The sequence below is a fragment of the Cervus canadensis genome, chromosome 28, assembly GCF_019320065.1.
Source record: "Cervus canadensis isolate Bull #8, Minnesota chromosome 28, ASM1932006v1, whole genome shotgun sequence".
NCBI lineage: Eukaryota > Metazoa > Chordata > Mammalia > Artiodactyla > Cervidae > Cervus > Cervus canadensis.
In genome coordinates, this window is record NC_057413.1 from 3,024,329 (window position 1) to 3,038,757 (window position 14,429).

The 14,429-nt window shown below is 51.0% G+C and overlaps 1 protein-coding gene across 6 annotated transcripts in view; it reads left to right on the forward strand.

The window, feature by feature from the left end:
• FARS2 (phenylalanyl-tRNA synthetase 2, mitochondrial) overlaps window positions 1-14,429 on the forward strand; it is a 289,442-nt gene that overhangs the window by 201,398 nt on the left and 73,615 nt on the right. For 4 of the 6 annotated variants that reach the window (XM_043450463.1, XM_043450461.1, XM_043450460.1 and 1 more), the window contains one exon: window positions 684-924. The exons of the other annotated variants lie outside the window; for them this stretch is intronic. In XM_043450463.1, coding sequence (XP_043306398.1) covers window positions 684-924 — 241 coding nt within the window. The remainder of the gene's footprint in view (window positions 1-683; window positions 925-14,429) is intronic. 6 annotated transcript variants of the gene reach the window in all.

A 14,429-nucleotide genomic window follows, 5' to 3' on the forward strand; every position in this document is an offset into this window, starting at 1 on the left:
TGCACCGCGGGATGAAACCCCGCTTCCTCACGACGTCTCCCCAGGGAGTGTACGTCATTATTCTCACCTGCATTCTCGCCTGCCTCCTCTCTTATCTGGACAAGCCACTGGTTCGTCATCTACAAACCTGGTGTCAAAAATCTACCTTAAAAGCAGCAACATAAAAGTCTAAAATTGAAAGGAAGTTCATGGAAACACATCTAGCTTTTTTTTTTACAAAAGCAGAATGATTGAATTTTTAACTTTAACACGTGTCCTTCAGCCTTCGGTGTGGCTGTGGACGTGTTCCCAGGGGCTGGCTCTCTGTCTGTGTGTCTCCTGTCCTGCTGTGGGCATGTTACCCTATTGCACACGCGCTTGTATTGTTCTCAGTCATTATTGGAATTTGCATGTGAAATGTTACAATGTTTGTACTCTGCATTTAGAGCACTCATGAAGGTTTTTTTCTCACCTGGGAATCTCATTAGGTGTATTCAGAGTATCTTTGGGGATTTTCAGGAATGCAAAGTAGGTTGGTTCTTCTTGCTTGGGTAGAGTGAACTGGCTCGGAGTTCATCCAACCATTTGCACAGATGCCTGTAGGAAGCTCTAGGGTGCCTGGGAAAGGCCACATTATGTTGTGAGTTGGGTATCAGACCTGCCTTCCTCTCTTCTCTACTGGACGTCTGGTTCTTTATTTGCAGATGGGTCAGTGAGAACGGTGCCGTGAGGTGTAGGGCCGTGAGGTGTCTGTGGACTTGTGGATTTCGCCGACCGTCAGGCAGGGTCTCCGAGGACCAGCCTGTCACTCGCCATTACTGCCGCGGGTGGCGCCTGCACTGCTGTCTGCAGCTGCCTGTCGGGCTACAGCAGGGGGCTCTGAAGCCTCACCGGGCTTCTCCCCTCGATGCGAGCGGACTGCCGAGGGTCACGTCCTTCCCTCAGGTAACTTGTCTGTAGTCGACTCTCAAATCATCTGGTGGGTGTCTGAATAATCCTTTTATTTTTTTAAAAAGTCATGCTCCATTTTACTGCTATCCGCTTCACTCTTGGACTGAGTTTTTAAAGGTTATATCCCCAAGATAATGTTGAGCTTTTTCATGACTATGTGTCTTTCAAGTCTGTTCTTCCTGTAATCCTACGTGGGCAATTTAATTAGAGTGAGAGAATGTGTGTGTGTGTACGTGTGTGTGTGTAGGTGCGCGTGCCCGTGCATGCAGATGCAGGGGTTATTGAGTACCTGTTCTGTATGACCTACCGTTTTATATGCTGGTACAGTGGGAGGGTTGAGGCTTGGAGAGTTTTAAGTCACTGGCCTGAGGTCACACAACTGTTGGGTGGTCATGGCAGGACTTAAAGGAGGCATAGTAGCTCTTACATCGCTTCATATTTTGCAGAAAAACCAAATCAAATCTGGGTATTGGCCATCTCTCCCCCTTCCCACCATGAAGAGTGCATGCTAAGTCAGTTCAGCCATTTCCAACTGTTTTCGACCTCATGGCTGTAGCCTTCCAGGCTTCTCTGTCCATGGGATTCTCCAGGCAAGAATACTGGAGTGAGTTGCCATGCCCTCCTCCAGGGGATCTTCTTGACCCAGGGATCGAACCCGGGTCTCTTGCTTTGCAGCCAGATTCTTCACCATCTGATTCACCAGGGAAGCCCGGGTTATAACACGCATATATATAAAATACATACTTTAGACACCTGTATGGAGAACTGTAAATGAAGAACAATATAGGCTAAAGCTTGAGCTGTAATTGATCCAGGACAATCCATGTATAATATGCTTCTGAATCACATAAATCCCTCATATGACTTTTTAAAAAAATCACTTGTCCATTATTTAAGCTTTCTGATTAATCGGAGTAACGGCTAAGGATGGTTTACTCCAAGATAAAACTCTTACTCTGAATGAAGTATTTTCACTTTAAAAGCCTTTTGGAATATCTGAAGTCATTCCTTCCCCATGTTAAGCAGTCACTGAGACTTGATTTATAATATATCCTGCCTTTGCCTCTGCGTGTAGAATCTAACCTAGCACCCCAGGAAGAACGGAAGAGGATTTTTTAAATGTCAAAAAAAAAAAAAAAACTTCCTCCTTTGCACCTTCCTCCAGCTTCTGTCGCCGACCTTGGAGGCCTGCCCTCCAGAGCAACATAAGAGAGTAAATTTGCACAGTTGTGAACAACTTAAAAGAAGCCAGTTCCTGAAGGCACTGGACCGTGCAGGTGCTCGTCATTGAAGTGGCCAGCACAGGAAGATGGGCCCGTGGGTAAATGCATTGGGTACCCCGAGCCCCCCACAGCCCAGTCAAGTCTTCAGAGGGCTCTCTGCATCCTCGCGACAGTCGTTCTCAGCAGCCTGGACAGACGCGTTCACTCTGACCCTGCTTGGGTCTCGCCCGGCAGCACAGAGCATCTCAACCTGAGCTTGACTTCCTCCCAGGGAGACGGTGCTGAAGGCAATGCCGTTGAGCTCAGAACATGGGTTTTGGAGGGAAAAGCCTTGATGAGTGGCTTTTTAGAGAAATACTTATTTTAGACTAATGAACAAAACAAATAGCTCCACTCTAGAAATAACTCTCAGCTCCCTTATGATCCACCATCATGCACACACAAATTTTCTTCCAGGAGGAGGGAGCAAGTGTACGTGGGTGAGACAAAGAACCGAAGTAATAATCCAGCTTTGATCAAAACTCTTGTGTTACAGCGTTCCCTCTGAAAATGATTTCTAATCAATGAGCACTTCCACAGCGCGCTCAGGAGTAATTACCTTACATGTGTTCCCTCTGAGCGCCGATTAGAAGCAGGATGTGAGATCAGAGGGGCAGAAGAGGAAGGTAAGAAGGGAAAATCTCACCCAGGCGCTGAAATGCCCGGGCGGAGGGCTGTTTCATAAGCTCGTGCCCTGGGTAGGGATGTCAACCTCCATTCACCCCCTGTCCCCCCCATACCAGTGAACACATGCCCGCTCTTTGGGGCAGTGTTGGCGACGGCTGTGGGGCACCCTGCCACACTAAGGTGGGGTGACTGGCTGGCTCCAGTGAAAGCGTTTGTCCTGGCAGCAGACAGGCATGTGGGCTGCTAAACCCCCTTCTCTCACCATGTCCTGGTGGCCAGGGGTCAGTTTTCAGCACGGACTGCTAGGTGCAGACTCTCTAGCCCACGCAGTAGTTTAACCTGGGCTTCATTAGTCCAAGAAGGGACCCAGGGGCCTGGGAAGGGAAGTCAAACACTGGGAACGATTCTGCCTGTGAAAGGAAAGTGTAGCAAGAAGTGGCGAGGACCGGCAGGTGGCGGGGTCACTGCGAAGGCGAGGACCACGTGGGGTCTGTCCAGGCGAGAGGTCAGTGACCCCCAGTGCTTGCTGGATGGGGATGGTTCCCGAGAAGATGTGATGAGGGGCTTCCCTGTGGTCCGATGGTTAGGACTTCGCCCTTCCGGTCCACGGGGTGCGGTTTCGAGCCCTGGTTGGGAAGCTGAGATCCCACCTGCCTCATGGCCAAAAAGCAAAAAACCCATAGAACAGAAGCAGTATTATAACAAATTCAATAAAAGACTTAAAAAAAATGGTCAAAATAAAAAAATAATTTAAAAAAGAATATGTGAGGAAAGTATAATGAAAACACACGCATGGGGAGAAGCAAAAACCTTGTTTATGGCGAGAGTCGGACCATGGGGCAGTGCCCGGGAAGAGAAGCTTGTCCGCATTGGTCAGCGAGACCGGAGCCCTCGGCCCTGTGGTCACAGCAGAGCCCCCTGTGGCTGCCCCTTCCCGCCCCTGAGAGGGGCCAGCCGTGCACTTTGGCCCGGCCCTCAGATGGCTGGCAGGATGTTGGCAGGCTGGCCCCTGTGACCTTGGCTGTTCAGCCACGTGATTCCCTTGAAAGCACCCTCTCCAGGTGGCTTGCTTCCCAGAGAGGAGCTTGGAGGCCCAGGGTCTGGTCGTCCAGTTTTAAGCCCAGGGTCAATGGCTTGCTCACGTGAGGACCTGCATTCCTACTCCCAGCAGGTTAAAAAATTTTTACCCTCTGCAAAACGACTGAAAGAAGCTCAAATGAATGGCAGGTTTATTTTAGTGACTGGTTCCCTGAACATGTTTACCAATGGGAATAGCTGCAAACTTAGGTCATCTTAATGAAAACAGACCCAACAGACTCTCCGCTGACTCAGCTCTTAGGATTCTGAAGCAGTGTGCGTTTAGGCACAGAACAGCCCCTTTCTGAACATCCTTGCATTAAAAACCGACTTGGCTGAGGTACCTTCCCCACCTTCGAAGACGCTTCAGTTCTTCTCAGATTCTCCTGCAGACCTTTCACCCATGAGTAAATACCAACAGCCGCTGAAATGGTGGAGGGCAGTCATTCTGCCTCTGGTGTAGAATGGGGGGCTGCCCTCTATACCACATATATATACATACTGAACATAAGTAGACGGGGGGCTTCCCTCTATACCCTATATATATATACATACTGTACATATGTAGATGGGGAGCTGCCCTCTATACCACATATATATACATACTGTACATATGTAGATGGGGGCTGCCCTCTATACCACATATATATACATACTGTACATATGTAGATGGGGAGCTGCCCTATACCACATATATGTACATACTGTACATATGTAGATGGGGGCTGCCCACATACTGTACATATGCAGATGGGGGCTGCCCTCTATACCACATATATATATATATATATATATACACACACACACACACACATACTATACATGTGTAGATGGGGGCTGCCCTCTAATACCACGTATATTTACATACTATACATATGTAGACGGCGGCTGCCAGGGGTGCCCCTCCCTGCTCACAGGCTCAGCTGAAACAGCCAGAATGGGCTGTTAACGTCCAAGGGGGAATCTGGCCAAGGCTCTGGGCCAGTGCGTCTGTTGATATGTTAGGTTTATTCAATTAGAGCCACAAGCAAAGGAACCTGAGCTGTGGGTTGATTTGAATAACACCTCGGAGGAGGAGCGTGTGAAGCCTTTAGGAAGCCCCAGGGGAGGAGGAGGGAGGACCAGGCTCTGCCCAGGGTCCCCACACGGCTCCCGGCTCCAGCCCACTTTGCCAGTCCATCCCCGCGGGACCAGGGTCCCAGCCGGACGGCAGACGCGCCTTTTGTTCAGGGCCAGGCGGTCCTTCTCCCGCTTCACCATACTCTGACGTCTCCTCCATGGCTGTGAACCTACAGCAGAAAGGAGCTGGCGAGCGCGCGGAGGCTTTCAAGTCGGAGGGGCCCTGAGACCCCGGGGGGATTTGGTCCTGTCAGATCGGCTCTTTGTCTCGGCAAATGTGCGTCTGGCACAGGGGGCTGCATAGAATTGATCTGATGCTTTAAAAAACCAGCACGTGTGAAATAATGGAATTAATTGCCTGGCCCCATACGTCACCATCGGCTGTAGGATTAACAAACCACACGTTGCCACAAAGAGCCTCTTCTGGGCTCGCATTTTCAGTGCCCTGTGGTCTTTGATCTATTCACACTTCATTCAAAGCGCGAGGCATCTTTGCATGTTTTTTACGCACCAGCTGATGGAGGGTCAGGAATAGGTTGGTGCAAGGAGGCTGTCCTGTTCTCAGGTCCGCCTGGTGTTTCACATGGAAGCCTTGTGGTTTGGTGGATTGAGATGAGGGGGAGTTCTCATGTAGAGTAGCGGCGGAGAGACATGGGGTAAGAACGGGAAGGTTTTCTCGGAGTTGCTTGATGCCCCTTGTTTCTGACTTTTAATGTCACTCTTACTCCCATGGCCTCTCGCTGTCCTCAGAACGCATCCCCTGCCGCCCTTCATATGAGGCTACAGCATCGCAAGGAGACTTAGGTTAGGGACGGACACGGCTGGCTGCAGGGGCCCTGAACCCTGAGAACCCACTCCTTGGCTCTGACGTGGAGGTGGGGTCTTCTGTCTCCCCACTCCAGCCTTTCCAGGGCACCTCTGCTCTAGGAAAGAGGAAGTCTTTTAAGAAGAATACCTGGGAGGGGTTGGATTATGAATCTGTTTACTAAGCTCAGTGCGGTGTTCCCGGCCCCCGGTAAACACGTTCGGCAGAGATGCCTCGGGAGAGGTGAGGGAGCTTCCACGTGTCCTCTGCTTGTGGTCAGCGCTGGCGAGTTTGAGAGGTGGGCAGCACACAGCAAAGACACGGATCCCGGTGTACTTTGGTTTGGTTTGGTTTGCTGTGTTCGCCCACAGTAGGAAGGGTACAGTGAGCTGCTCTTTCACCCAGGGGGGTCTTCACCCTCAACCCGTGCCAAGCAGGACTATGGTCCCGCCTCTTCTTTCCTCCTTGCTGGCCGGGACCAAGGGCTGCTGCTTCACCCATGGCGGCTCAGACAGTAAAGAATCTGCCTGCACTGCAGGAGACCTAGGTGTGATCCGTGGGTTGGGTTGGGAAGATCCCCTGGAGAGAAGAGAACGGCAACCCACTGCAGTATTCTTGCCTGGAGAATCCCCTGGACAGAGGAGCCCGGCAGGCTACCGTCCATGGGGTCGCAAAGAGTCGGACACAACCGAGCGACGAATACTATGCATCTTTGTACCCTTAGCAGAGTGCTCAGCGCTTAGCATGTCATCAGAGTATATTGGTAGACTTGCCTTGGTTCAAAGTAAGCCAAGAAGATGAGAAGGAATATTTGAAATTTAACATAACCCTCAAAATAAAATGGAATTGTCACAGGTAGGAAAGACAGAGTTTACCAGCCTGGCCTGCACGCATGCTGACTAGGGTCAGACCTTTCAGCACTTGATTGACCACTTCTGATTTCTGTTTCACTGTGGGAAACGTGTCACATTCAGTCCCACTCGCCCAGGTCACCGCCTCCTTCTTTCAGAATGTGAGAGAAGCTGGTGTCTGTACTGAGGCAGGACACGTGAATCCAACAGAACCGACCTGGGCTCAGGCTGAAGTCTGACGTTTCCCCGTGGGAGGGGCGGGTGGGGAGGTGGCGGGCAGAACCCAACGTGCGCTCCAGCCTCCACGGAATCACCAAGGACGGTGCCCCCGCGCATCCCCACAGCCACGTGTGACCCAGACAGACCGCCGGGGTCCCCCGCCCCCACCTTTTCGCCACTCTGCAGTTAGCTCCTGAGCTGATGGTTAAGAGCTTGAAATGGGGAGCCAGACAGCCTGGGTTCAGATCACAGCTGCCTGGGGAGGCTCCTCTTGGCAGGGGGGTTCTGCATCAGGCCCTGCCTTCCCTCCCAGTCTGGGGGTCCTTCACAGGCTGCAGTGTGGGAGCAGGGGTTGGGCTTACCAATGGGGGTCCCTGCTTTATGAGGGCCAGACCTCCCTAGCCTACTTCTGATACTTTCTTTCTTAATCTTTGACTTCACCCTTCCCCACCACCTCTTTTTTCTGTCTCTCTGCCCCTCAAAGAATTCAAATCCTTTTAGGTTAGATTTTGGGGTTTTCAATTTACCCGACTCTATTTGAGGTGTGTCATTCAGGTCTGCTACCATTTAAAAATTTTCTTGATGGCATTTTTTTTGTTGTTATATGGAAATATTCTTCATTACTGTGTTTAGTGTCCCAACTAACGCTGAGGTGTTACTTTAGGGATGAGGTCTTGGTCCTGCCTTGCTCCATCTTTGGGCCACACGGCCCCTGGCATTCCATGGGCGCCAGCCCATCCCTGCTGAGGGGATACGTGCTGCATAAAATAACGCTGTGCCATCGATTCATGATGTCTGTGGGTTTATAGTCGGGGCTGGGATTTCAGAGCACCTCATTATTCCATTTCAACAACCTTATTACAAAATGTCTTAAAAAACCACCAGAGTGCACCGTGTCCCAATTTGTCAGAGGGTCAATTTCTGTCGTTGCGGTGTGCTCGGTAAGTCTCCTTGAATTAACGAGTCCTGCGGAGTTCTGGCTGATGTGGAAAGGTATGTAGTTAGCATCTGTGTTCTGTGCATTCATCTCTCAGCCATGCTCTCTATCTATTTTAAGGAACGTTTCTTTGGGTGCTGTGTGGTTTTTTTTCCCCCTATTTATGTCTTCAGCATAAAAATATAAATAGATCATTTGTCTCCGGTATCCTTCAAGTGGCTTGCATCATCTCATGCTCTTACATAACCGAAGTTTCTGTTGCCGGTACACATCGTGCGGGATATGAGTGGTTGGAAACAGCCTAGGAACACGAAGGCCAGCCTCCGGGGACCTGAGGCTCCCTGCGGGGCCCGAGCTGTGCCTGCCGGCTCCCCGGCTCCGTTCCTATAGCTAACGCCGTACGGGATAGCTGCGCCGTTCACCCCACCTGGCACCTGGCCACAGGCCATTTAAAGATAGAGCTGAGTTTTGCTCATTCTTGTATCCTCTGCAAAGTCTAACACAACCCTCGGGACTTCCCTGGCCATCCAGTGGCTAAGACTCCATGTTCCCAATGCAGAGGGCCTGGGTTTGATCTCTCATGCTGCAACTAAAGAGCCTGAGGGCTGCAACTGAGACCCGGTGCAGCCAGATAAATTCTTTTTTTTAAAGTGTAGCTCTACTCTCTAAACATAGTTGATGCTTTGATAAGTCGTCAGTGAATTTGTGGCATAAATGTTTTTTTAATTGAGAGATATAATTGGCATATAACATTATGTTAGTCTCAGGTGTAACACGACAATGATTCGACGTTGGTGTATATTGCAGAATGATCACCACGGTAAGACCAATTCACATTTGTCATCATGCGCAGTTACATTTTTTTCTTGTGCGTAAATATTTCTTGAATGTGGTAATAGCAGGAAAAATAAAATATGAGCTAGTATGTATGAACTGTGCACTGCTAGATGTTATAATTAACGTGTAACATACACTGTCTCATTTAAACCAACAGCATCTCGGGAAAGCGCATGCATGACTGTTGCTAATACCGTGTTATGGATGAGAAAGCCAGGCTTGGAGAACTTGCATAACTTGCCCAAAGTCCACACAAATAAGAAGTGGCAGAGCTGAGATTTGAACACCAGGCTGTGTGACCCTAGAGCCTGTGCTCATAGCCACTCATAGCACGCTTGACCTGCTTGCGACCCGCAGAACACGGTCATCTCACAGGGTCTGGGGTTGGTCAGTAATGACTGTCGGTGATGAGACCCAAAAGTGTCCCTCTCCTGCCTTTTTGGTTTGGTTAAAAAAAAAAAAATTAAAATGTCTTCTCAGGCATTTTCTGAGAAGGCGTTTTTTTGAATTCCCAGAAGTCTTGATCGCTGGAAGAGGTTACGGTCAGCATCCTTGCTACTAGGCAGGTCTCCCGCCCCCGCCCTTGGAACCATCCCTTCCCCGTTAGCAGCCCCTGCAAGCTGAGGGCAGGGGGCAGAGCCTGGTCGGGGGGCGGGATTCGGGGGCAACCGTGAGGGGCTTTCAGGACCAGGCGTGCGATGGGCAGTGGTGACAGGAGTCACAGAGACTCACCTGGATCTCCCCGGGCCGGTGGTCTTTGCATGCTGCTGCTGATGTCAGGGGACAGCTGTTGATCACAGGGGCCCCATGCCCCTCGGGGGATGTGGCGCGCTCTCCTGGAGAGGCCCGGGCCTCAGGGTCAGGCAGACCTGATGTCAGGTTCTCATTCCTTTTCTTCCTGGGTCCGTGAACTTCAACGCATGACTCACCCTCTCCTGGTGCGTCAGTCACCTTTCCTAAGAAATGAGGTTAATAGACTTTTGATTACAGGTGGCAGCTTGAACACAAGCATTAGCCTCACTTACCTCTCAGGATGTTCTGACAGTAACAGTAAATAGTTTGGGGTTTTGGGGGGGCATAAATCAATCAAGGACCAGGTGAATGGGGCGGGGGGTGGGGGCCACATCCGCAATGTGAATTTGGGAGCTGACCAAGCATGAGAGCTGGAGACTCCAGGAGCCCACCGGAGGAGTGAGCTGGGGACCGCTGCCTTTCACAACAAGCCTGCAGAATTATCTGGCTCTTCAAATCTGTGCAGATAAAAATAACAACTAGATTTCAGAAAGGAAGACCTACAAGACTGTTATAAAATAGTTCCCTCTCCTAGGAATTCAGTAAGTGTTAGTTTTCCTTTTTCTTTCAAGGCTCCCCTCATGTGCAAAAGTCACCACGTGACCATGTTGACAGACTGCTTTCCTCAAAGTCGTCCAGCCACCCATCAGCCCTTTCATTGTCTGTCACTGGTGTGCAGCGAAGAAGAGGACAGTGGGGGACGCTGTGGACAGAGGCTTCTGATCTGTGCTTGTTTAACGCCTTCGGGCCTCGTGGGGCACCCGGACTGAGGCAGTGGTGGTCGGCCCCAGGGTGTAGCTTGCACGGTTAGAGGAACCTCCGACCTTGGTGGGAAGGGCCTTAAAAGCAGCTCGCTGCATGTGAGGATCTAGTGTCCAGGGTGCTTCCTGATTGGTGGGAACAGACCAGCATGGCAACCCACTCCAGAAGTCCTGACGGGTTCTGTTGGGGCCCCTCAAACTAGAGCAAGAGGCCACCACCCCGAGAGGCAGAGTTTGGTTTTGCGTGTATGCAGGAGAGAGACTAAACATGTGTATTTATAAAGCAGGCCATATGCCACTTATTGAACATGCATTGTATTTTTGTCTCTTCTTGCTTCAGAGAAGGAAGGCCTGCTAATTAGTCAATCTAGGCATGCATCTGTCTATGTCCATGTACATCTCAGTTGCTTCAGTTGTGACCAAATCTTTGCGGCCCTATGAACTGTATTCTCCAAGAAAACTAGAGTGGGTTGCCATGTCCTTCTCCAGGGGACCTTCCCAACCCAGGGGTCAAACCTGAGTCTTCTGGGTTGCAGGTGGATTCTTGAGCAGCTGAGCCACCAGAGAAGCCTAATGTCAAAGTGTACATATTGATGAATCGGTTGAAGAACTGATACCTGCATCTTTTGAGATGAGAGCCTTTGTCTGAACAAGGGCCCCAGAGCTTAGGTCCCCCTGGCCGCACACGAGTGCAGGGTCGCCTGGGGCCGTGAAAGGCTGTTTCCACTTGGCTGCACTGATGAGGTCTCCCAGTCAAGCTCAGAAGAGGCAATGCCTCGGGAGATCGGATGTGGGAATCATATTTAAATGATCCCCTCCTAACAGAAGATCGGATAAGTGGCTTCAGTAGAGCTGGCCCTGGAGTTGCGTTGTTTGAGAGTCCTTGGGCCTTGGAAATGAGGTTCTGACTACAGAGGGGCTTGGGTGTATTAGTGCCCCATCAGGATTTACACACTTTCAGCAGCGTGAAGCCTGAACCTCATTAACCTTTTTTTAAAACCGGAGAATACTAAAAGCGAGCATGGCCATTTTCAAAATGTGATCTTCACAATTGTATATCGCTGTCGGTCTTCAGTAAAAGTTTACGTTATGATCAGGAGCTTAACAGGCTTAGTGTCAAACTGTGGTTAAGAGGGTGGGTTTGGAGGCGGGCTGCCTGAGTTCACATCTGCGTGCCACCCCTTACGATCCGTGGTGCCCCGGGAATCTCTCTGTGCATCAGCGTCTGCACCTGAGAGGTGAGGGATGAATGGAACAGTGCCTGCCTCAGTGCTGCTGTGACGGCCACACAGGTTAACACAAGGACGCATGTAGGAGGGTGCCTGGCACAAAATAAGCACTCAGGAAACATGGGTGGCGGGGCTTCCCAGGTGGCGCTAGTGGTAAAGAACCCACCTGCCAACGCAGGAGACATAAGAGACGTGCGTTCCATCCCTGGGTGGGGAAGATCCCCTGGAGAAGGGCATGGCAACCCACTCCAGTATTCTTGCCTGGAGAATCCCGAGGACAGAGGAGCCTGGTGGGCTGCAGTCCATGGGGTGGCAAAGAGTCGGCGACTGAAGCGACTTACCACGCAGGCAAACACGGGCGATTATTACCGTTGCTAAGTTCTTACTCTGCAGGGACTGGAAGCATTAATGCATTTTAAAAGACTTTTGTCTCCAGTAGTTAAAAACCAAGAAAGCATAAAAGGTGGACTCTTGAAGGGGGTGAGAGCTGTTGTCCTGGGGTCTGAGACATTTAGCTGCACTTCACTTCAGTAGTTCTCTACTGTACGCTTGCTTCTGTGACAAGTGCTTGGTACATGTTGTGTTGTCAGAGCCAAGGTGGCATTTACATTGTATAAACTGGGGGGAAGTTGCCAAGAATTTTGCATTAAAGAGCTCAGTTTTTCCAGATTGAGATAGATACATTGTTAGCCAAATACATGACTGGAATTCCTGCCGCAGATTTTCAAGAGATGCATTTCGGGAGAAATCAAACATTTCCTCCCCTAAGATAAAACCAGGTTATTAGATAATTTTAAATTCATGTCACATTGCTTACTCATCCTCTCCAGAGATGCTGATTATAGCAATATTTTATATATGTTCACATCTAACTTCAGATCGGGGTTATTTTTTATTTGAATTACTGCCCCCTGAGCTGCCAAGTTACTTGGCGCCGATGCTCACCCCTCTTTTATAATTGTTCCTGATAATGGTTTGCGGTGTATCGGGAGACTTCCATGCAGATTCCCCGTATTAGGCTACAGTTCCTTTACCCTGATTCTTGGGAGCAGCACCTGCTAGGATTAGCAGTGGGCAAGATTTCTAAGTAGCTTGTGGTTCACTGTGATCAGTACACTTGCTTGAGCCCAGGCTGTCCCCGGCTCCTCTCCACTTGATCAGACAGTTGATAACAGATTCATTAGATGCTCAGGCTAGAGCAATCATGTCATCCTACTGTAGCATTTTACCCTTGAGGCATTAGAGCCAGAAAGACAAGGCTTTTCCAGCCAGTACTAACCCTGATAGTTAGTCCAAGAGCTGGGACTGGACTTGGATTCATTTAGTAACTAAATTAAAGGTGTTGTGATCACTCACAGCCACTCAGCACAAAGACAGATAAAATCACGTCTACTCAGCGTGAAGGCTAAAAGCCCTGCCATCCTTGGGGAGCACACAGCTTAGAGAGGTGACGGTCAGGTAAACAGGTAATTACAAAACCGAACTGTCTGCATCCCCTCCACGGAAGTGCCCCGGGTCGGGGTCATGCAGTTATCCAGCAGGTGCTGTTTCAGTCTCCTGATGCAGTTGTCGAGTAGGCAGCTTTGTTCTTGATGCCTGTCTTTCCACTTGCCCAGTCGTTTCTTCTTCTGTGAGTCCTTGGTCAAAGAACACTCGCGGTGCTGGAGCCGTGCTGGGCGCCAGCCTCACCTCGGTGCCACATGCCCGAGGGGGAGAATCCGGTCCTTGCCTTCAAGTGATTTATCGTCTAGTTGAAGGAGCCAGGCATGTGAAGAACTGATGAAGAACTGAGAACAGAGATGTGTCTAAGGACCCGAGATGTAAGAATCACACGGTGCCTCGAAGACACCACTTCTGTCCTGCTGAGCCCTCTGAGGTGCTCACAGGCATGCTGAGCACTAGTTCATGGAGCGAACTTTGAAATGTTCCCTCGGGCGCAGCTACACCTTACACTAGGCTGGAGATCCTGTCGGACTTCCTGACTTCTCCTTCCCTTTCTTCCTCCTCGGTTGAGGCGTGTCTGGAATGAGTGGCTCTGGAGGAGGGCCAGCTGGTGGACCTGCCCTGTGCTCAGAACCCAGCGGCCACCCTCCCTCCTAAGCCGGCTAGAGAGGACGCCCTCCCCAGCCCGGCCCTGGCTGCTGCTCGGTCGGCCGCCCTCTGCACCTCTAGTTCATTCATTCGTTTGCTGGTTCGGTTGAATGCCTACTGTGCGCACATGCTGTAGAGACCATGGGAAGCAGACAGACCTGGCTGATGTGCTCCAGGAGCTTATGGTCTAGACCAGCTGGAGAAGCTGACTTTAATCAAATAATCACACGTACGAATGTGACATGACAGCTGGGAGAAGTGTTACAACATGGTGCTTGAAGCACAGCTGAGTGCTGGAATCGAGGGGTGGGAGGAGGAGGAGGCCGTGCAAAGCTGAGGCAGCACCGACAAGGCTCTGGCAGGGACACGGGGGGCCCCGGGGAGGCCATGTGGCTGGACCGGCAGGGACATGGTAAGGAGGCTGAGGAGGTGGTGAGCCCAGACCACGCCCGGGCCTCGCAGGCCACGTCCGAGAGCAGCAGGAACGCCCGGAGTGTTAAGTAAGCAAAACCTGCTAGGTGACTGGTCATGGTGTTCAGAAGGAGGTACCCAGGCTGCCTTCAGAGGGAGGACTGGGGGGAGGAGGGACCCTGGGGCCAGGAGGAGGAGGGACCTCGGGCCCCTGGGGCCAGGGGGAGGAGGGACCTCGGGGCCAGGAGGAGGAGGGGACCCTGGGGCCAGGAGGAGGAGGGACCCCAGGGTGGGAGAAGGTGGCTGCCGTAGCTGGGAACCGAGCTTGTGGCCGAAGGAGTGAGGGATGTGGACATCCCAAGATTGATAGGAACCAAAATCTCCAGAACCTGCCTTGACTGAGTCTGAGCTATGGGGGACGGTACCCTGTGTCCCACACTGTAGGGCTGGCAGGTGTGGGTGAAAGGACAGGACTGGCCGA